The following is a 23,723-nucleotide window of genomic DNA, read 5'->3' as shown; positions in this document are numbered from 1 at the left end:
GGTGTTATAACTATGAAGAAGGCCTAAATATAAACATAATTGCAGATATATTTTCTGTAAATTTAATTAAGAACTATGACTAGTTAGCTTCATTCGTGAGAGATATAATCTAGTAAAAAAAATAAAAAGTTACTGAATTTTTATTTTTAAATGTTAGATACTTTCCATCTGTACCTTCAAATTTATCAGGGGAGATAAGTTAAAACCATCTTCCCAAAATAATTCAATATATTATATAGGTATTGATAATATCTATATATATAATTCTCTTCTTCGAGCCGTTAGAAAACAAGCTGCAAACGCTCTCCCTACCTCCCCACCCCTACATGGTTTTAGTGAGCTGTGTTCACTCTAAATGTTTACAAGCAGAGCCAACGATTTTAAACGTAGGGGGGGGGGGGGAGGAGGGGGGAGGGAAGGAAGGGGGGGGGGGGGGGTTATGGTCCTTAACGAGCTACTTATAGTGTTTTAAAGAAATATTTTCAGTGTCAGCGTTGGTACTGTCGAATTCACAAATTATGAATTATTGAAAATTAGAAACAACTAAATAGCGGCGTATGTTATGCCGCGGGCCGGCTCGTAAGAAATAATATTGGAGTTCGCTATTATTATTTTATTATACGTAAATATTATTTTTGTCTACTATTTATATTTTATGGCTTATAGAATTAACTGTCAGTCCTAGAATAAATATAAAACTATTAGCTAGATTTACACAAAAAATCATGTATGGGTTTTTTGAAAATTCTGTTTGATTGATATTTCAAGAAATACTAGATCTAGTACTGAAGACTACAATTACAAAGTCGCTATTTTAATATTATCAAAACTGTACAATATTTGTTTCTGTCTAGAATGTTCGGAGCGTTAATTCAATAACAATAAAGGAAACAGAAGCCACATAGACCTACAACCTACTCTCAGCCCAGATCACACCCGAGTGTCAGGGTTCGAAACCTGCCATGCCCAACTATCTCAACAAGAAGAGGCTCGCTATCATCATCTCTGTTTTCGTCGTCGTTGCCCTCATCATCGCCATCGCTGTGCCGCTCTCGCTCCGCTCTTCTGACGATGACAGCAAGTCAGAGCCACCAAAGAACCAGCCCCAGGGTGGGGACTGTTTTCCCGAGGCTGAGGGTGAGTATTTTGCTTTTGTTTATTTATTTTTTTTTTCATGGAATACTCTAGACCCGGGGTCGGCAATCTTTTGAGACGGAAGCCAAAATTTACAATTTACAAAATGTCCCAGTTTTTAAAGAGCCACTAACTTTTTTATTTCAATATTTGGTATTTGATTAGGATTAGATAAATAAATTTGATTTGTTATTTAAAATAAATAGCTTTAAATGTGAAATAGTATTTATTCATATAAAACGTGTTTCGCCAAAATAACAAAAGTAGTAATCAAATATTTTTTTCTTTACTGACATCACCGGCTCAGGAGGTGTCTCCCATTAGTTAGGCAGGCATCAACACGGCAAACTCCTACTAACTGGCTTGGATATCGTTGGTTCTCACCAGGCTTATCTTTTACCCCACTAAACGCAGGGTAAACTCGTACCCCACCTTCCAGTAAAAATGAAATTATATAACTATTAATATTTGTGCAAGGAGCTGGAGAGCCGCATCTGGACACCAAAAGAGCCGCATGCGGCTCGCGAGCCGTAGGTTACCGACCCCTGCTCTAGACCGTCCCAGTTAGACCAGTTACTCTCAATATTGGGCTTTCATAAAATTCGGTAAAAACAATTCTTAAAATTATGTTGTAAAGAAAGACGTGTATGGACCACAATGTTTTTTTTCCTCGTTTGATTTATAACCGAGTTCAGAAAAGGGTTGGGGTGCCTATTTTTATCTGGGTATTTTAATTAAAGCTGATGGATAAAGTCGGTCAAAGGATAGCGATATTTTTCGTGTACTAATTTAATCTTATGACATCATAGCTGACCTCAGCAAACAAGGGCGTAGTGTAAGAACAAATTTAAACGTATTTTTTAAATATAGGGGTGGATAATACGATAACATTTGGACAGTTTGAATTATAAAAACACGAAGGTATTGATGTGGATGTGGGCCCAGTTCTGTATAGAGCCACTTTACGACCCAGTCAAGGCGCGACATGGTCGAGTGGTAGAGCGGTTGGCCGCTAACCCGAAGGTCTCGAGTTCGGATCTCTGTTCGGACTTGTGACTGAAGTATGTCCCAGAGGCGTAGCGACCCTTCCCGGCGCCCGGGGACAAACTTTCGATTTGCACCCCCCCCCCCTCAAACTTACGATTATTTTTACCAACCCATTTTGGCACCACTAAGGTCGGCGCCCGGGGTATATGTCCCCCCTGCCCCCCCCCCCTCCCATCGCTACGCCCCTGGGATGTCCCTGACTCCACTCAGCTCTGATGAATAGGCCTACCCGACTTAGGAAAAGTAAAGGCGGCTGGGCCTTCTACTGAACACACCATTCCTTCATATGCCGAGGTCAAGAAACATTCATATGCCCTATGAATTGTTAGTTGTGAAAGCAGTGCTTCCTCCAGGCTTTTTTCTCAGGGGGGGGGGGGGGCATCGCTATGCTGAGGAGATCGGGGTTCTTGTTAATGTATACGATTTACTTTAATATATGTACATAATATCCTGTAGATAACATACTTATTATCTGAATTTCGATAGACAACTGGCTATGAAACATACAGATAAAATAGCCGGTATCTCACTCATTTGTTATCTGAATCTCACTAGGAAAACCTGCTCGGGAAAATACAATATCATGTATTTAACATACTCAACAATAAATAAATATTTTGCTTTCGTGCTCAAGACACATGGGGCAGATGAAGTAGAGTTCATCTGCTTCAGAGACCTCGGCATATGAAGGGGTAGCTTCGTCAGCACAATGCCCAGCCGTCTTTTTTTCTTCACCTAAGGTGAATTAGGTACCCATCAGAGCTGGGTGGACTCAGGTACATTCTACCGGTTTGAGACCGTATTCGAACTTGAGATTACCAGTCTAGCTCTCTACCGCTAGGCCACGATTTATCATACTTTCTATCTGAAAATCCCAAGGAAACCTGCCTCTGCTACAAATCATAGCCTGTATTAACATGAACTGTTATCTGACTCCCTTTAGGCAACCCTGCACTAATCACAAAGGAAGAGTGCGAAAAGCGAGGCTGTACGTACTACACAGACCCCGTGTCCTGCAACTATGGGGAGAACCAGTACAGTCTGGAACTTGCCAGCCTCACGCAGACGACTCTTGGGGTCCAGGCTACCATCAAACAGAGCAGAAATGCGCCGTTTGGTGGAGATATTCGAGAGTGGATCTTCACGTTTGAAAATCGCGGGAACGACATCGCGAGATTTAAGGTATGCCTCAGAGGCGTAGCGAAGGGTGGGGGGACGGGGGACATATGTCCCCGGGCGCCGACCTTAGGGGGCGCCAAAATGGGTTGGAAAAATAAATTGAAAGCTTGAGGGGGGGGGTGCAAATCAAAAGTTTGAGGGGGGTGCAAATCGAAAGTTTGAGGGGGAGGGTGCAAATCGAAATCTTGAGGGGCGGTGCAAATTGAAAGTTTGTCCCCGGGCTCCGGGAAGGGTCGCTACGCCTCTGGTACGCCTAGGAGTGGTTGAGTCGAGAGAGTACACAGTTTTTAGCCCCAAAGTCCCGAGTTCAATTCCTGCGCTGGAGGCCCTGTGACTGTGAGGGTCACCCATTGTTGTTTGGCTGAGCCTAGTCGGGGAAAGTAGTCAGCGGAAAATAGTGCTGAAACAATGTCTTCATCCGCCAAAGTAAAAAAAAAAAAAAACGACATAACTATGAACTGTTACAAGGACAATGCTGAAAAGTCCATGAATTAGCAAATTTTCCTAAATTTTGATGTAACCTAAGTTTAAAGTACAACCCCCCACCTTCCACCTCACCCCCACCTCATCCCTCAAACTATATTTTTGTGAAATGGATGTAAAAATATATCTATTGTTTACCAACAGATCGATACAGCTGACGGGAAGAGGTACAAGGTTCCCATCCACTTGACGCTGCCTGAAAACAAAGGGGCGTCACCGCAATACGATTTTAAAATCACCAACAACAAAACATTCGCCTTTCAGATCATCCGCAAAAGGACAAACACTGTCATGTGAGTCATGTTGGTGTCAGCTGGTGTTGCTGTTGTTTGGTTCTATGTTGGCTGATGATTGGTCAGGCGTAGTGGGTTGTGGTTTGGTTCTATGTTAGCCCATGATTGTATGGTCAGTCATTGTGTATTGTGGTTTGGTTTTATGTTAGCCCATGAATGTTTGGTTTGTATGAAGTTATATGACTAGTCTCTCTGCACTCTTTCTGTGGCGTAGCGAGGTCGGGTGTCACCCGGTGCGGCACTTAATGGTGTCACCCCCCCCCAGAGGCGTAGCGACCCTTCCCGGGGACAAACTTTCAAATTTTTTATTTGGAACCCCCCCCCCCCCCACCTCTAGCTTTTGATTTGCACCCCCCCCCCCCTTCTCAAACTTTCGATTTGCAACCCCCCCCCCCCTCAAGTTTTTCTCTATATATTTTGCTATTTTTTGCCTTGTTGTCATCCCCCTAAATGGTGTCACCCGGTGCGGTCCGCACCCCCGCCCCCCCCCCCCCCCCCCCTCGCTACGCCTCTGGTAAGGATCAAAGCACATTTGACAAAAGCGTCTTTGTACAGTGGCTATTAGGGAGGGTTCGAACCCACTGAACTCCCAGAAAGACAGCTGTTGCATGCTACAGCTATAGGCAACGGTGCGCCCGTGTCACTTTCAAATTAAAACTTGTAAACATCATAAACCACTAGTGTACGTTCTTATCTAGTTGTTATTGAACATAAATCATCGGACACCCTGTCCTAACACACCCAAAAATATATATTTAAATGTACACATATATGCGTGTACACGTACGCTTATGTATAAGACAAGGGTTTTTAATTCGAACCCACCACCGCCCACCCCCTAAATAAAATAATAAAATACTGCCTTCGCCACAGAGAGAATGTACTGAACAACATTTTTCCCCTTTTCTCGTGTGTCATTTGTTGGCAACTTCTTGAACCAACTCTATCCGGTGTGAATATAATGCTGTAAGGACTAACCAACTTGTATGGCACACAATGGGTAGATATAAATAGTGTTGGAAAAACATCAAAAGTTAAATATATGGATCAAGTGTTATATATCACAGTGGTGTTATATACCGCAGTGGTGTTAGATATGACAGTACGAGTGTGTCTTATCTGTGCCAGACTCCGAGGGATTTACAGCTTAGGCTTATGGTTAAGTTTGAGTTGGGTAAATCATATGCTAACAGAGCAGGGATTCTAAACTTGTGCCACCCTTTAGTCCCTGGCAAAATGCAGTGTAATGGGATAACTAAAATAATCCACGAGACAAAAATTCAATCGAGAAACATGAAAGTGTAATCTTGGGGGTGTGGTGGTGATGGGAGGGGGGGGGGGGACAACCATAAATAAAAAGCTATAGCAGCTGGTCTTATATAGCCTGATACGGTTCTTTTCATGTGATAGCTACTCGCTAGTATAAGCCTGACGATAAAACTTGAAACTTTCCTTATCGATGGAAATCATTCTTGCTGGTAACGGTGGCTGTTGGTTATAGATAAGGAGTACAACAACACATGGTTAGGGTTTTGACTTTCTAGATTACAGTTAAGTCATTAGGGAAACAAAGCAATGACAAACGTGTGTTTTACAGTGAAGAATTCTTTAATAAATGGCGTCATGCACCTAATGTCTACAAAATCTATAAAAAAAAAACATAATTAAAAAAAAAAAACTTTATTATAATAAAACTATAATAAAGAACACTAGAAAATAGATTCTTTCTTTAGTGTTGGTATTGGTAGCCAAAATCTTTTACTGTTATATATAGGCCTACCGTTATACAAGTATGCAGAGGCGTAGCGAGGGGGGGGGGGGGTGGAGGGTGTGGACCGCACCGGGTGAGACCATTTAGGGGGGTGACACCAAGGCAAAAAATAGCAAAACTTGAGTGGGGTGCAAATCAAAAGTTTGAGGGGGGGTGAAAATCGAAAGTTTGAGGGGGGTGCAAATCGAAAATTTGAAAGTTTGTCCCCGGGAAGGGTCGCTACGCCTCTGGGGGGTGACACCATTAAGTGCCGCACCGGGTGACACCCGACCTCGCTACGCCACTGCAAGTATGTATGCTTTAGGTTTCATTTATTTTGATTAAAAAGGGGAGACATCAACAAAAGAAGAAAATATGTTTTTAAATTCCCTCCCTTTATTTTAACAAATTCACCAATAATAATGAAAACGTAACCCCAGCAGAAATTTTAATGTAAACAGAAATCGTCGTCTTTATCATCGCACCTAACATTTGAGTTCTCAAAATAACAAATATACTTTATTCCCCCCCCCCCCCCCCTCCCTTCTAGTTGTTTTGACATTTTGGGCCCAGGATCCCTAGTACTGTCCAAGTAGTTATTACAAATCACAACCAAACTGTCTAGTTTCGATAACTTGTATACTTTCTGCCCCTCCCCCCCCCCCCCCTACTCGTAGTTTTGACATTGATGTGGGCCCAGGGTCCCTAGTACTGTCCGACCAGTTCCTTCAAATCACGACCAAACTGCCCAGCACCAACGTGTACGGCCTGGGGGAGCATGTACACCAGCACTTCAAGCACAACATGAATAAAACCTGGACATCCTTCTCACGTGACCAGGGGCCGTCTGTTGATGTAAGTACAGGAATTAAGCCTAGAGCCCGCAATCTTCACGTCTGGGGGTCATAAGCGACTCTAATTTTTTAAATGGTGAAATGCAACTCTTAAAACAAATTATATTAAGGGAGAAAAAAAAGGGGAACGAATATTTTAATGTAGTTTCGGCAGTTTAGAATAATAGAAAACAAGGGTGAAGAAAAGCAGTAAATCTAGATCTAGATGATATGGGTTTTGAAACTGTCTTTTTTTTGGTTCTGTAAATCCAATCAGGTTATGGCCAATTTGTATGGTGTTCAGCCCTTCTATACTTGTGTGGAAGACGCGGCAGGACACACACATGGAGTTCTCATGCTCAACAGCAATGCTCAAGGTAAGCCTTACCTGGTAAGGTCATCTGTCTAGGCGAGCCTGTGATGTCATTCTGTGGAGGGTAGCCTACCTTATTGGATGTTTGGTATAACGTAAATATGTGTATGGCAGCCTACTCTTAATGTGATGTGTAACGTAAATATGTGAAGGTTAGTCTACTCTATATAAATTGTTTTATTAAATACTTTAAATAGGTACTGTATTATGCTGCTGTTGTTTTTTTTAAGCACCAAGGAAAATGCTTTTTTTTTCAGAATATGCCTTTACTGAACTTCCTAGTTTGACATTTAGAACTATTGGAGGTATCCTTGACTTCTATGTGTACATGGGCCCTAGTCCTGAAGCGGTTATACAGCAATATACAGGGGTAAGCTTCAATGGCTTTGTATATGCAAAATAATAATATTTTACAGTAATCCTAGTGCAACTGAAAGACTATAATGTAAAATATCCCATTAGTTCTAGTCCATAGTAATGTCATGCAAACTATTGATATTTCATGTTATGTGCTCAAGGCTTAATTACCATGCCTGGTGTTATATGTAGACCATCATTATTCTAATAAAGCCTATACACCTAATTAATATGAGCAACACTTTTTACTTTTTTAATTGTACTAGTGTTTGTTATTGTTTTTTAACTTTTTTATAAAAATGCAAACAAATCAGGTGTAATGTTAAACTCATCTTCAGACTGTTGGACGCCCTATGATGCCACCATATTGGTCCCTGGGTTTCCAACTGTGTAGATATGACTACCACAACATCACCAACCTACAGGAAGCTGTAGACTCCACTGCCAGATATGAGATTCCACATGTGAGATATTAGTGTAATGATATGCTCTTCCAAATTACTGCATCACTCTACTAAATTACTGCATCACTCTACCAAATTACTGCATCACTACCAAATTACTGCATCACTCGACCAAATTACAGCATCACTTTACTAAACTACTGCCTCGCTCTACTGAATTACTGCGTCTCTTCCCTTGAACCAGATTGATTTAACTCCAATTTTTATTGGAAGATTTATTTAAATGTTATGTTCTAAATCCACCAAGGCATCATGGTGAAATAATTATGTCCTTATCTCTCACCATTATAGCACAAAATTTTTATTTCATCAAGTTACTCATGAAAAAATATTAAGAAAAAACTTGAAAACATTGTTATGAACATTTTTTCAAATTATAGTTAGCTAGATCTGGGGAAGCAATATCCCAGTGTAAGTCACTTAGGAGAGCTAGTTCTTGTCCAATATATTTCTTTTAATTAGACTACTGATCAGAATGAATCTGTAAAATTTTAAATAATGGTAAATAATTTATAATTGATTTCAAATAAAAAGTAATTTTTGTTTTAATGTAATAATTATTGTTTTAATGTATCATAAAATTGGCTTTTGATTTTTTTATGCATGTTTCATTGTAATGAGTTTTAATATTTTTACATAATGGCCTAAACAGGACGTCCAGTATGTAGATATTGACCACATGGACACACAGAAAATTTTTACTGTAGATCATAAAAACTTTCCAAACCTAAATGAGTATTTTAAAACTCTTCAAGCTGGTGGGATGAGAATTATCTACATATTGGTGAGTTATCTTTAGTGAGTTTAGTTTAAAATTCCTGACTGAAATAGTTATTTTTAGCAATATTCTGTACTTTTAAGTATAACCTGATTGGCTAAGATTTTCACAAACTTTAGTATGCAGGTAACTGCAGGCCATTTAAAAAATTAGAAAAATTTTACAAATATTTTAATTATTATTTTTTTTTCAAAGCAATCATATATTTCTTCTCACATTCAAGGACCCATGCATGATCTCAAATGAGACAAACTACCATCCTTATGAAGAGATGAAGAAAAACAACTGCAACATTAAGTGGGATCCCAAATTCACTCATCCAAGTGATGCTGCAGATACAGATGGTGCATTGCTGGGTTATGTATGATGTGTATTTAATTTATTATGCTTTTTGAAATAGATGTAAGGGAAGTAATTATATACCTTACTCTAAGTTACATGAGTATAGCGAGTGTCTTACACACAAGTGAATTTCATGTAGACATCTATCACTTTAATTGATTTAACATAATTGTTCTATATTTATAAACAAGGTCTAGTCTAACAGAACTGTTGTTTATTTATAAACTAGGTTTGGCCTGTTGGAAAAACAGTTTTTCCTGATTTCTTGAAAACAAAAACTAAGGAAGTTTGGAAAAAGCTTATCATAGATTACAAAACTAACTTGACATTTGATGGACTGTGGATTGTAAGCATTAATATTCCTAAAAACAAACTTCATTAATTTAATACTGCATACTATTTATCGTACAACATTTATTACTTCTTATTACATATACAAATTTCATTTTTTTTTGTCATACAACAGTATTGATGCTTCAATAAATTATTGTATCACATTAGGACATGAATGAGCCGGCTAGTTTTGGCACAAATGAAGAGAGACCTTTTAACTGGCCAGAAGATGTCAAGCCCTATTGGAGTCTTAAGTGTCCAAGCAACACTTTAGAAGATCCTCCATACAGAACCAGTGAGTAGCAAGCAATATCTTCCAAGGACAGTGTGTTTACTTTTTTGAATTCGTATTATAAGTTAAGCATGTAGCTAAGATGTTGCCAGCAGATACTTTTCTGCTTCATAAATGTAGCCTAGTGGAAGTAGAGTGGCTTAAAACGTTTGCTCACAACTCAAATATGTCATTGTTAACCTATGTGACATTATATTTTTATTAATTAGCTAGAAGTGATTATTTACTTAGCAAGAAAAAATCCTTGTATTTTTTTTTAAAGAACTTCTGCAGGCTTATGAATAATTGATTAACTTTTTTCAACTTTGTATAAAATTCTTTATATCAATGGTTAAAATAAACAACTGTTAAAACTCTTATCATCATGTATGGAAAAAAATTATCAAAACAAAAGTTTTTTTGTAATGGAAAAAAATGCTTAAAATATAAAAAGTAACTTGCAAATTAATGTTTAAATTAACAGAAGCTGCTTACATGTGGGACAGTGGACCAAAGAAAGGTCGTCTGTCAGATAAAACAATTTGCATGAGTACAGTCCAGGGAAACAACGATGAGTACTCACACTATGATGTTCACAGCTTGTATGGGTGGAGCCAGTCTGATGTCACCCTTGAGTAAGTAAACATTGTCTAATGTGTTTCACATAGCACTTTTTAAAATCTAATGTTCTATTGACAAAATCGTTATTACTTTTTTATATTTTTTTTAAAGTAAAAAATTGATTTCCTGATTTCAAACAGGGCCGTAAGAGAAGCAACAGGAGAAAGAGGCATAGTCATCAGTAGGTCCACCTTCCCAGGGTCAGGTCAATGGGTAGGTCATTGGCTTGGGGATAATACCAGTAGATGGAAGGACCTGTACAGCTCAATCATTGGTTAGAATCCGATTTTCTAAAATATTTTTCTTAAAATGTAAATAAAATGCTAGGTTTCATATTCAATTATTTTTTTTAACTGCTGTGGATGTTTCCCAAATGTTCTAAAATAAATTTAATTCATCCTAATTTTTACTGTCTTAGGGTTACTGGAATTCAATCTCTTTGGCATTCCTTATGTAAGTATTAGAGTGATTTTTTTTTTTAACTAGAAAATATTGTTTGTGGTCTGGCATTAATTTATGAATCATTATAGATTTTGATATCAAAACCTTTTTTTAGATTGGTGCTGACATTTGTGGATTTTTTGAGGAAACAACTGAAGAGTTATGTGCAAGATGGATGCAACTTGGAGCATTCTACACATTTAGCAGGAACCATAACACAAAGGGGCCAAAAGTTGGTTTTAAATCTACTTCCTCAAAAATCATGTTCTAATCATAATGTGTCAATATCTTCCAATTCCTTATTATTACATTAAGATTCTTTTTTTCTTTCACTTTACAATAGATCATTTGAGTTCCATTATATATTTTTTTAATTGGAATGTGATTTGTCTTAAGTTCTCAACGTTTGCAAATGATCTAACAATAATGTGATAAAAAACTCTCCAGCCACAAGGCCCTGGCCAGTTGGGAGACTATGTTGGTTATATTTCTAGAGACATTATGCGAGTCAGGTATCAACTACTGCCGTATCTGTACACCTTGTTCTATGAGGCCCACATAAAAGGCTCCACAGTCATCCGTCCACTACACCATGAGTAGGTTAATTCAGTTTTTCATTTGATTATTTAATTTTTTGAAATTGAAAGGGTCAACTATTATTCAGGTGCATAACTGTTTGCTTAAAAGTGTAAAAATAATAATTTTAATGGGTGCAGTAAAAATAATGCTCAAAATTTGTAATTTTGGTATTATTTAGGCTTCTCAAAATAATTTATTAAAATTACAAAATGCATTATTATTAATACAGTTTTAATCTATAAGATACTTTTTACAAGACACAACTTCATTTTCAGATTTCCAACAGATCCAATAGCATTATCAACAGACAAGCAGTTCCTTTGGGGAGCTTGTCTGCTCATATCCCCCATTCTTGAAGAGGTATTGTCTAATGCAGTCATTTCTTAACAGAACTTAGCATCATGTCAGTTTATGTATCATAACTTATAAATAGCTGTTACCGTATCTAACAACTCTAAAGAGGAATTTTTACTTTTTCTTTGACAACATCTTCACCTAAAAATAATTTGTCATTGTTTTTATTTGTCTGTATATAAAACTTAGTCATGAAAATAATTTTCTGTTTATTCCTTCAGAAACAGACTGTGTTGAATTATTATTTACCCAAAGGAAGATGGTATAATTATTTTACGGTAAACAAAATTTATGTTCACTAAAATTTGGGTTACATGGTTTTTGTTTTTATTTTTAAAATTAACTGTATAGTTTATGTATATATATATATATATATATATATATATATATATATATATATATATATATATATATATATATATATATATATATATATATATATATCTGAATGGGTGCATGCATGCATGTGTGTACAAAAATATATGTGTATTATCATAAGTTTTTAGCTAAATGGTTTAGTGGCTTACAAAGTTGATATATTGTTAACAAAAATGATATATTGTTAACAAAGTTGATCTTTTGTCAACAAGGTTGATATATTGTTAACAAAGTTGATATATTGTTAACAAAGTTGATATATTGTTAACAAAGTTGATATGTTGTTAACAAAGTTGATATGTTGTTAACAAAGTTGATATGTTGCTAGCATGTTGGAGAGGATCTTCCCCAAGGTGCAATGAGATCTGTAGCAGTTGACAAGTTTTCTAAGCCATTGCTACATCTTAGGGGAGGATGTATTATTGTCCAACAAGACTATGCTAATAATACACATTACAGGTATGTAGCTAAGTAAATGTTGTAATTTATATGGTGTGTTGTATTAGACTTAATTAGATTTTAAATTAATAGCAGTTTCTTGTATATCAGATAGCGTGCAGAATTTTTAGCTTTCATTGTTTTAAAATAACTTGTTAAATTCAAGGGACTTAATTATAATTGGATTATTTCCCCTTGTTTATCCAGTCGCCAAAAACCATTAACAATTGTGGTTGCATTAGATGAACAAGGAAAAGCAGCTGGACATTTCTATTGGGATGATGGCTCTTCAAAAGGTTGGTATTAAGCATGTTTTTATTTACTGTTACTAAATAGAGCTATCTTTTGTTGTAATTTCACTTTCTAATAATTTTTTAGATATATTATTTGGAATATCAAACCTATGAATTGTTTATCTTTCGAAAATATAGTGTAATATATTATTATTAATTACACCTGCAGTTATTCACCAGTTTTATTTTTGCTTAGTTTTGGGCATTAGACAAGTATAATTTTTAAGTTGTTAAATTAATTTGTAGCTAAACACAATTTGGAATTTGTTTTATTAGAGCAATATTTATCATTATATTTGAAATTATGCTTTGAAAACTATATTATAAATGATTTTATGTTTGAAAAGGGGGATCCTGAATCAAAATATTTTCAATTATATGTTTTCATCAAACTTTTATTTTCATTTTTTATGATAGATATAAAGGATAACTTTTATTTGGCTGATATCAAAGTCGAAAATGTGAGTATTAATTGATAAAAACAATCTCCTTTGATAATATCTGTGGATGCTCATTTTTAAAAACTTACAGAAAATTGTTATTAACTGAAAAAAAGTATTCTTTAATGATATTAAAGTCAGTCTAATGATTTTATTTGTTTTAGGAAATCCTATCACTCTCTGTATCGGAAAAGACACGGTCTGAAAACGAATGGGATAAACTGAAATTTAGAAAAGCTGTAATAATGGGTGTAGGCTTTCCTGTGAACCATGTGACATATGAAGGAAACATATTGTCCTTTAACCACACAGAGCAGGTAATCCTAATTGAAAAATCTAATTCAGTATTTAATAGTTTTTTAACTTACTATTTCCCACTTATTTATACATGTTTTTTTAAGTAGTGACTTGAAATATCTACTGTTTCTTTATCGTTATTAAGGTTTTGGAGGTTGATCTTCCTGATATTCCAATGCGTAAAGATTTCTCACTGACATGGAACTTGGGCCTGGATTGTTTTCCTGAAGCTGAAGGTTTGTCCATCTTCTGGCATTCTGCTCTAAATATTTATCTACTCTTGGCTGATTGTAACTTTTATATCTTGAATAAATGTATAACTACTACAATTTATTTCACAACTAAAATACTGGAATAGTGATATCTTTAATGGAAACATTTATTTTGCCTAATTAGAAATGTTCTAAATTATTGTTTCGTTTTATGTATTAAGTCAACATCACTTGAAATCAGGTAAAAACATTTAGCTTGATTGTTGAAATTTTATTAGAACTGTTAATTTTTAAATTAAAATATGAAGGTAAATCCATAGTCTCTTCAGACAGAATAGTCAATAATGCAGATGAAGCAGAGTTAAATTTATGACTACCAAAACATGAATGCATAAATTTAACTAAAGAAAGTATTTTGGCAGGAAAATCACAGGACATCAACGAAACTGAATGTAAAAATAGAGGCTGCACATATTCCTCTAACCCAGCGTCCTGCAGATATAATGCCAGCAATTATAGGCTGCAGTTCAAAGATTATACTGAAACCAGCCTGGGATTTCAGGGAAAACTTCAGCAGATTGGCAATGCACCGTTTGGTGGTGACATTAGGGACTGGATCTTTACTTTTGAAAATAGGGGAGACAATGTTGCAAGATTTACTGTAAATAACTTATTTTTGAACCGCTTATTTTAAAATATACTTATTTTATTTTTACATCTTATATTAAGTGAAAATATATTAAGTAAATTAATTTAAAAAATTTTAATTAGAAATTAGCAGCTGTTTATAAATTTCAAATTGTTTAAATTTTTTTAAATTTTGACTTGCAGATTGATACTCAAGCATCAGGTAGATACAAGGTGCCTAAAGCTATGAACCTGGAGAATTCAAAAGGATCATCTCCAAAATATCTGATCAATATAACAAACTATGATAATTTTGCTTTCCAAATCATCAGAAACAGCACCCAGAAAGTCATGTAAAAAAATTTGATATAGTATTAAAAGCAATCGTTTTTTTATTTTATCATGTAGAATTTACCATTTTCTCAAATGACTTGCATATACTGTTAGTGTAATATCATATCTTAAATGTACTCATATATAAATAAAATCTGAATTAATATAACACTCAAAGTAGATGAAAAAAATATAATTTTATAGGAATTTAAATTGATGATAAAAAACTTGCAGAAAAGCTTATTTTTACATTATGTTTTTACATAATTTTATTTAAAACATTTAATATTGTATATTAAATTTTATATTTGCTTATTTTTAAAAACAAATTTCAGCTTTGATATCGGTGTTGGAGCAGGGAGTTTAGTTTTGTCGGACCAGTTCCTACAAATTACAACACGACTTCCCAGCACAAATGTCTATGGTCTTGGTGAACATGTGCATGAGAGTTTCAAACACGACATGACTAGAACATGGACATCATTCGCTCGTGACCAGCCCCCTTCATGGGATGTAAGCTGGCAGACATTTTGTTTACTTTCATTATCATATATGTACAGTTTCTAGCAGTTTTTAAGTTTTAAAGCAGAAATAGATTTATATATACACAATGAGTGGAGGAATGTCTCAAAATTCCAAATTATTAATGTATTTGATCCAGGCTATGGCAAATCTGTATGGTGTTCACCCATTTTATACCTGTGTTGGTAAAAAAAAGTTATTATTAATGTATTTGATCCAGGCTATGGCCATTCTGTATAGTGTTCACCCATTTTATATCTGTGTTGGTAAAAAAAAAAAACAAGTTATTATTAATGTATTTGATCCAGGCTATGGCAAATCTGTATGGTGTTCACCCATTTTATACCTGTGTTGGTAAAAAAAAGTTATTATTAATGTATTTGATCCAGGCTATGGCAAATCTGTATGGTGTTCACCCATTTTATACCTGTGTTGAGGACTCAGAGGGAAACACACATGGAGTTTTGATGTTGAACAGTAATGCTCAAGGTAACTTTAGTTATAAGCAAATCATTGTTGTTGGAGTTTTGTTTATGTCTTGGACCAATTAAATAATTTACACCAAATCTCAACAATACTTTTGACAAAAGTTTTTCTTGTAGCAATAATGCTAGAATTTTGTTTCTTTTTATTTCAGTGTAAATTAATAAAGAAAAGAAATGTATTTTATAATCATTAAAGCTTTCTGTGTTATTGTTTTTCAGAATATTCTTTCACCATCCTTCCCAGTTTGACTTTTAGAACTATTGGTGGTATATTGGACTTTTATATCTTCATGGGACCCGACCCAGAGGAGGTCATACAACAATACACTGGGGTATAAACACATTTTTGGTCTAATCTAACAAAAACTTTTGTATGTATAGAATTTATTGCAATTATTTTATTTTCATATTTTTCAGGTTTTAACATATTAGAATATATAAAATGTGATAATGTATAGAGTGTTTCATTATAAACCATTTATATAATTAAAAAGTTCTCAGACATAGGTTTAAGAAGATAAATATGATAAGACGTTGTCAATAATTGTTTTATTCAGTTAGGTCTGTTCTAATTAAACTGAAATACAAATTTAAAGCATATTATTAATTTATTTCTAACTATCTATCTACAATAGATTTTGAAAGCTATTGTAAAGTATGAATCTTGCAGGGATACTATTTAGTTTAACAAAGATTCAAACTTCAGCAGTTAACTGTATTCGTATTTAAAAAAAAAATTTAATAGATTGTTCACGTTTATTTATTTTACAAATGTGAAGGTTATTGGACGCCCTATGATGCCACCATATTGGTCCCTTGGTTTCCAGCTGTGTAGATATGACTACCACAATATCACCAACCTACAGGAAGCTGTGGACTCTACTGCCAGATACCAGATCCCACATGTAAGTTTCCATTTGCCATTTGTAGCTCGTAATTAAAAAACTAATTGACCGAATTAGATTATGTTAGCAAAAAAAAAGTTGTTCAGTATCCATAAAATAGTGAGATTATTATTATTGTGTGCATTGTATTATTCAGGCAATGTATTATTAACTAAGCCAACCTGAGCAAAACAGTGTCCTATTAAAAACATTTTTATTATTATATTTATTTTCTTTCCATAGAAGCTTAAAATGTTGCTCTGGATGTAATAGTAAGCCTACAATTAAAAACAGTAAAAATATAAGTCTAACATGTATTTTAAGAATCTGTTTTAAAACAAATTCTTACAGGATGTCCAGTATGTAGATATTGACCACATGGACACACAAAAAATCTTCACTGTAGATCACGTCAGATTCCCAGGTCTAAATGATTATTTCAAAAGTCTTCAAGCTGGTGGGATGAGGATCATCTACATCCTGGTAACTGAGTTGGTTGTTTTAGTATGTTCTTGACGGCCAAACCAAAAGTATGGACGAGTACTATTTCATCTTTAATGTGTCAGAAATTTCCTGCATGAAAATCTAAAAAATACTGTATCTTTATTTCACTTTAAAAACTACCTTTTCACTAACAAAATCTATATTGTAATTTAAATCAAACATATTTTTTTTAAATAATTTGAGTAACTTTGGTTTTAATATACTTTGACAATTCATATTTTCACATTGTTATTGAAGCTACACTGAATAAACTTGGAAGTAATAAGTTATATTTTACATTACAGGATCCATGCATGATCTCAAATGAGACAAACTACTATCCTTATGAAGAGATGAAGAAAAATAACTGCAACATTAAGTGGGATCCTAAAGTCAGTCACCCAAATGATTCAGCGGATACAGATGGTGCATTGCTGGGTTTTGTATGTCAAATTACTATCAATAGTAACAATTTCAAACTAAAATTAGAATAAAGATAAACATATATAGGCCTATCTACTTCTAAAAAAATTGTATTCAAAGATTTTTTGTTAGATTTTTCCATGGCCTGAATAAATATTAGTATTTATATTAGGTTACCATAATCTCCAAAATATGATTCTGTAAATTTCTTATAAATTAAATATCTTGGTTTTTAGCACATTAGTTCTTATAGTTATATATAGGAATGATAAGGCCCATGAATATACCTACAAACTAGACTATCTTCAGTGAAGAGGATGGCATCAGACTTATTTCCGTGCAAAAGAAACAATATGACACATTCAAGATGAATAGTCATACACTATACTTTCATTGTAATACAGATATAATTTGACTAACCCGTAACTTTCTAAAATAAATGTCTCTTCCACTATCTTATTTACCAACCGTCTCTCAGCTCCTCCCTACTATGTTATTCTGTCCTCATCTATCAGACTAATAAAACAACCGCAAATACCAAATATTCTCAAACCATATTGTCTAACCTTAAAATGTCCTTATAAATTGTCTATGCCTTACTCTACCATTACTTCAATTATGTATAAATTTATACTATGTCAGCCACCATACATTGTTTTAAAATGTCCCTCTCACTTATTTGCTATATTTAGGTTTGGCCCCAGGGAAAAACAGTGTTCCCAGACTATATGAAAAATATTACCAAGTCTATCTGGAAAAAGCTGATAGTAGACTACAGAAATAATCTCACTTTTGATGGACTCTGGATTGTGAGTTTTCTAAAATTACAAATAATGCCTGGTAATTTTTTTGACTATGGTAAAAAAAAATTTAGTTTTATTAATTATTTGTTTCATTGCTTTTTGTGTTCTTGTCTTGAACTATTAGATTTTTAAAAAATAATTCTTTTTAAATAACTAAATTTCATGTCCACATTTCTATATAAAGGATATGAATGAGCCAGCAAGCTTTGGCACTAATGAAGAAAGACCATTCAATTGGCCAGAAGATGACAAGCCTTACTGGAGTCTAAGATGTCCAAATAATTTAAAAGAGGATCCACCATACAGGACTAGTAAGCTATTTTCTAATCAAATATATTTTTCCAGTATGTATAAACTTAGATTTATTTTAAACTTAAATCTAATGTCAAATATTTGTAAAGAGGCTGCCTATCGATGGGACAATGGACCAAAGAAAGGTCGTCTGTCTGATAAAACAATTTGCATGAGTACAGTCCAGGGAAACAATGATGAGTACTCACATTATGATGTTCACAGCTTGTATGGGTGGAGCCAGTCAGATGTCACCCTTGAGTAGGTTTTACTTTATTTCATTAAAAAGTAAAGGCATTTTTTATATTGTTTCACATTTAAGGATCAACCGTTTATTTGAATTTATTGTTTAAAACTTTCATGTGGTTTTGACTATGACTAAATTCTTGTTAAGTCAGATTCAGCTATGTTGATTAAAAGTATCAAATTGTGCTATTATATTTCGTGTTGGAAAAAATATGAGTATCTTATTAAATTGCAATATTTAAAATTCAGATCAATGGTCAATTATTTTGAATTTCCATATAAACTTCCAGATAAGAAATGTAGAATATGTATTCAAATTGGCATAAAATTTAAAATAACTTATTAAAAACATTGTTTCTAAAACTGTAAAAGTGACTACTATTTGTTTTTCTCTACACATGCATATAGTGCTGTGAGAAATGCCACAGGCGAAAGAGGTATTGTAATAAGTCGCTCTACATTCCCAGGATCTGGCCAGTGGGTGGGGCACTGGCTAGGTGATAATACCAGTCAATGGAAGGATATGTTTAGCTCTATTATAGGTCAGTGGTCCTAGATATTTATTTAGGTCAGTAGTCCTAGATATGTTATCTTAGGTCAGTGGCATTTGACAGTTATCATATGTCAGTAGTCCTAGATAGCCACTAATTAGGTGATAATACCAGTCAATTGAAGGATATGTTCAGCTCTATCATAGGTCAATAGTCCTAGTAAATTAAAAGTGTCCATCTCCCATCAATGTTTTCACTACCCAGCACTCCAGAAGAGAGAAATTTAAGTCATCTGTCAGCAAAACAAAAAAAAAACCCACTAGAATTTGTTTTCCTTTTTTAAATTTTGGAAGCAATGTATACAGTTGGGCCTGAATAACTAATTAACTTCTGCCATACATCATGGGTGTGATCCACCCATTTTGGTTTTTAAATGCCTTACCTAGAATGTTATTTTGCCAAGCATATTGGGTCTGGGTATATGCCTTATCTCGAACAGTATCTCTAATGAATTACAAGTATTATTGAAGAATGTCTACAGCTAGAGAAATCCTAAATACAAATAACTTGACACAACAGAAGAGATGTGAACTTTAGGAGTCATGAATGAATTAATCGTTACACTAATTTAGGTTAATTTCACCCTTATCATCTGCGTCTGTCACATAAATTCACATAAAATATGTCCCCAAAAAAACTGTACAGCTTATAAATAACTTAAAACTGTTTAAGAGGAAAGTTCTGGAATTTCATTTTATTTTTGTTCAAATAGGTTTACTAGAATTCAACTTATTTGGCATTCCTTATGTAAGTTTTGTTTTCAAAATATTACTTTAAAGTCTGTCTAATGGCTATACTTAATTATAATTACTGTTGATATTATAGATCATGAATTCTTTCATAAATTTTAAATTATTGTATTCTTTGTTCATAGATTGGTGCAGATATATGTGGTTTCTTTGATAACACAACTCAGGAATTATGCTTAAGGTGGATGCAGCTTGGGGCATTTTATACCTTTAGCAGGAACCACAACACTAAAGGGCCAATCGTGAGTAATTTAAGAATAGAATAATCTAGAACGTAGGGAAGAGTTGTGTGTGAGTCAACACTGGGGTATTTAGGTATTGTTATCCCAAGGTCGAGTGTGGGAATAAAAGCTGGAGCGAACGGATCGTAAGGGACTTTTGTTAGTGGCGGCTAGGGACAAGGGCTTGTGGTGTAATAATAAAGAAGACAAGTTTAATAAAGGATTGAACAGTGCCTTGAATCATGTTTGGAGTTGAACGAAAGGTCGATCATAACAGTAGACACACAGATGAGCCTCTTTTTCAAGCCACTTACCTGGACTGATAATATGTGACATAATATGTGATGTGGTTAGTTAGATAAATTATATTTTGTATGTAAAATATTTTAAAATTTAAATTCACTCTTTTTCAAGCCACTTACCTGGACTGATATGTGACATAATATGTGATGTGGTTAGTTAGATAAATTATATTTTGTATGTAAAATATTTTAAAATTTAAATTCACTCTTTTTCAAGCCACTTACCCGGACTGATATGTGACATAATATGTGATGTGGTTAGTTAGATAAATTATATTTTGTATGTAAAATATTTTAAAATTTAAATTCACTCTTGCAGCCCCAAGGCCCTGGTCAGTTGGGTGATGCTGTTGGCAACGCCTCCAGAGAAATAATGCAAGTTCGCTACAAGCTGCTGCCATATCTATACACTCTGTTTTACAAAGCCCACACGCAGGGTTCTACTGTCATACGACCGCTTCATCATGAGTACGATTTTTTTTTTTAAATTGTTAACATTTGTTTTGTACATTTAAAAATTTTAACTTTAGTTTTGCACTGTAGATTAAAATGTTCAATTTCTTATTAAGGCTATTGTATTACTTTTTAAAAAAAATAACCTAACTTAAATAAGTGAAATCTGTAAAGTACGACAATATGTGAGCCTACACATGATCTAACAAAATTGCTTTTTTGACAATATTTTGCAGATTTCCAAAAGACCATACAGCTTTATCCATTGACAAGCAATTCTTATGGGGACCATGTTTACTGATTTCTCCAATTCTTGAGCAGGTTGGTATAATATGTAGAAACATATTTATATATTTTTATGCTGCCTTAAAAATTATTTTATTTTCATGTCATGTATTTGTTTTTCAAAGGGTCAAAGTCAACTGACATATTATTTACCAAGTGGAAAATGGTATGATTATTTTACAGTAAGTAACATTTTTATGAATCTTTTATACTAGATGTGTCTACTAAAAAATAAATTCTTTTTTATTTTAGTCTAGTTCTAGTACATACAAGCTAAAGCTGTTTCTATTTTCAGCACAATGAAGAGTTATCACCAGGTGGTTATAGCACTGTGAATGTCACATTGATGTCCAAACCTAAGCTTCATCTGCGTGGAGGTTATATAATAGTGGAACAGGATTATGCAAACAACACTCACTTTAGGTAATGGCTTTTCTTTTTATCTAAAAAAATAACTGGCTTTTCCTGATTTATTTAGTTTCAACCTGTGCTAATTTTTTTATTCATATTTCAGTCGTCAAAATCCATTCACAATTCTTGTAGCACTTGATGAACTGGACAGAGCGGAGGGTGACATTTACTGGGATGATGGTGTCTATATTGGTAAATACCAATTTTTTTCTTGGATGATGGTGTCTCTATTGGTAAATAATAGCCAATTTTTTTATAACCAGATTTAGAATGATGCTCAATAAAAAAGGTATTTAACGTAACCGAGTGTTTTAGTATAAATCATTTACACAAATCACTGTTTTGTAAAAACAACTAATAAACATGGTTTTAAATACTCACAATTAAATATTTTTCACACAGATTTGAAATCTCATTGTTTACTTAATTCATATCCAATTTGTGCATTTTTTTAATGTGATTTTCTTTAAATTTCATACATTTTTTAAATAAATGTTTGCTTAAAAATTATTTATGTTTAACAGATCCTATACCCATCCATTACTACTACAAGGCCAGAATATTGGTTGAAAATGTAAGTTATTTGAACTTTTCAAATAATTGTTTAATCTTAGCGGAAGCTTAATCTTTCATAACTTTTGGCATTGAATGAAATATCTAAGGCAGAACTTTCAACATCATCATAATAGACCTTGTGCTTGTAGTCTTTGTAGTATAAAGTATCTCTAATCTACTGGTTTGATAGTGTTTCATTCATAATTTGAATAAGAGTTTAATGATTGTACAATACATTATATATCTGTTTAGAATAATCTTCTAATGATGGTGAATCACCAACCAGCACAGGAAGGCGACTGGGTAAAATTGGCCTATCAACAAATTTTAATAATGGGCATCAAACAAAATGTCACTCAAATAACTCAATATGATAATAAAATCCTTAATTTCACACAAAGCAACAAAGTAAGCAATTTAATTTTAGTTCTTACATTACATTATTTATAATTAAAAGCTCAAAACCATTACCTTCATTTTATTAAATTTTGGTAACTAATCTTTTTTTGTATTTCTAAATACTTGGTGCTTGAAAAAAATAGGACCTTCTTTGGTGTTAGTATTGTGTTCCTATTAGCCTTAAAATAATATTTCTCTGCAAAATACTTGTAGTACTTATTTAATCTATTTTAAAAAACATTGAAGTTGTTTTTCTCTCCTCAGCTTTTACAAATCACAGTAAACAGCCCAATCCAATGGAACATGAACATCACCTGGCATTTTGCCTAACCTTTAATGTTTGTGATCTTGAAAGTTGTACCATGTGTTAGAAAATAATTTTTTGCAATGTTAAATAAAATATTTAGATTTTATATTTAAATGTATGTAATGTATTATTTTACAATAATAAAGTTAAGGACCAGAATTTCTTTTTTCTATTTTCTAATAAAACTTTTTAAACATTTTAAATTTATTTTCTGACACTACAAAATGTTAGAACTGTATTCATCCAGGTAATAAATTTTGAGTTGTTTCAAATTTGGTGTTGGAAGCCAAACCAAAGAAATTATTCTAAGCTCTATTTTGTTCTTTTGGGGAAAACATTTGTATTTGGGTTTTTTTTTTAAACTGATTTTTTTATTGTATGAATTCTTACTAACACTCCAAAAAGCTTATTTGCTCATGAATTCCGGTGTGATATCTCATTTCATGTTTTTAATGTTTTTTTAATTAATCAAATTAGAAAACATTTTTAAGCGTAAATTCTACACACAAGTCCAAGAACCCTAGACAATCTTTAATTGCTAAAACTTAATTATGATTCTTATCTTTATAAATGTTTCGGTTCCCAATTTGTTAAAATATTTCTATCCAATTGCATTTTTTATTTTATGTGCACATTGTTGTTTAATGATCTGTTAAATTTATTACTATCCATTTCACATACTATGTAATGATTTTAAAATTTA

General features: G+C 33.7%; 1 protein-coding gene across 1 annotated transcript; it reads left to right on the top strand.

Moving 5' to 3' along the window:
• The first annotated feature begins 962 nt into the window (after positions 1-962).
• LOC131949180 (putative maltase-glucoamylase 2) lies at positions 963-23,672 on the top strand. The gene is made up of 45 exons (XM_059310968.1): positions 963-1,137; positions 3,125-3,363; positions 3,988-4,136; positions 6,564-6,741; positions 6,997-7,096; positions 7,350-7,462; positions 7,788-7,913; positions 8,566-8,697; positions 8,915-9,052; positions 9,263-9,379; positions 9,535-9,661; positions 10,122-10,272; positions 10,399-10,532; positions 10,677-10,711; positions 10,815-10,931; positions 11,147-11,295; positions 11,554-11,638; positions 11,854-11,910; positions 12,339-12,469; positions 12,656-12,744; positions 13,159-13,202; positions 13,346-13,498; positions 13,624-13,714; positions 14,113-14,351; positions 14,522-14,670; positions 14,986-15,163; positions 15,562-15,661; positions 15,877-15,989; positions 16,437-16,562; positions 16,893-17,024; positions 17,330-17,467; positions 18,140-18,256; positions 18,435-18,561; positions 18,652-18,802; positions 19,196-19,329; positions 20,051-20,085; positions 20,213-20,329; positions 20,930-21,078; positions 21,300-21,384; positions 21,474-21,530; positions 21,644-21,771; positions 21,863-21,951; positions 22,284-22,333; positions 22,567-22,722; positions 22,978-23,672. The coding sequence occupies exons 1-45, from the start codon at positions 963-965 to the stop codon at positions 23,041-23,043; spliced, it is 5,466 nt and encodes a 1,821-aa protein (XP_059166951.1). The 3' UTR covers positions 23,044-23,672.
• Positions 23,673-23,723: the final 51 nt, after the last annotated feature.

Source organism: Physella acuta, unplaced genomic scaffold (assembly GCF_028476545.2).
Source record: "Physella acuta isolate Inbredline_101_S28 unplaced genomic scaffold, ASM2847654v3 ptg000677l, whole genome shotgun sequence".
In the NCBI taxonomy this organism is placed as follows: Eukaryota; Metazoa; Mollusca; class Gastropoda; family Physidae; genus Physella; species Physella acuta.
The sequence above is the reverse complement of the archived record's forward strand: the minus strand, read 5'-3'. Positions and strand labels throughout refer to the sequence as shown.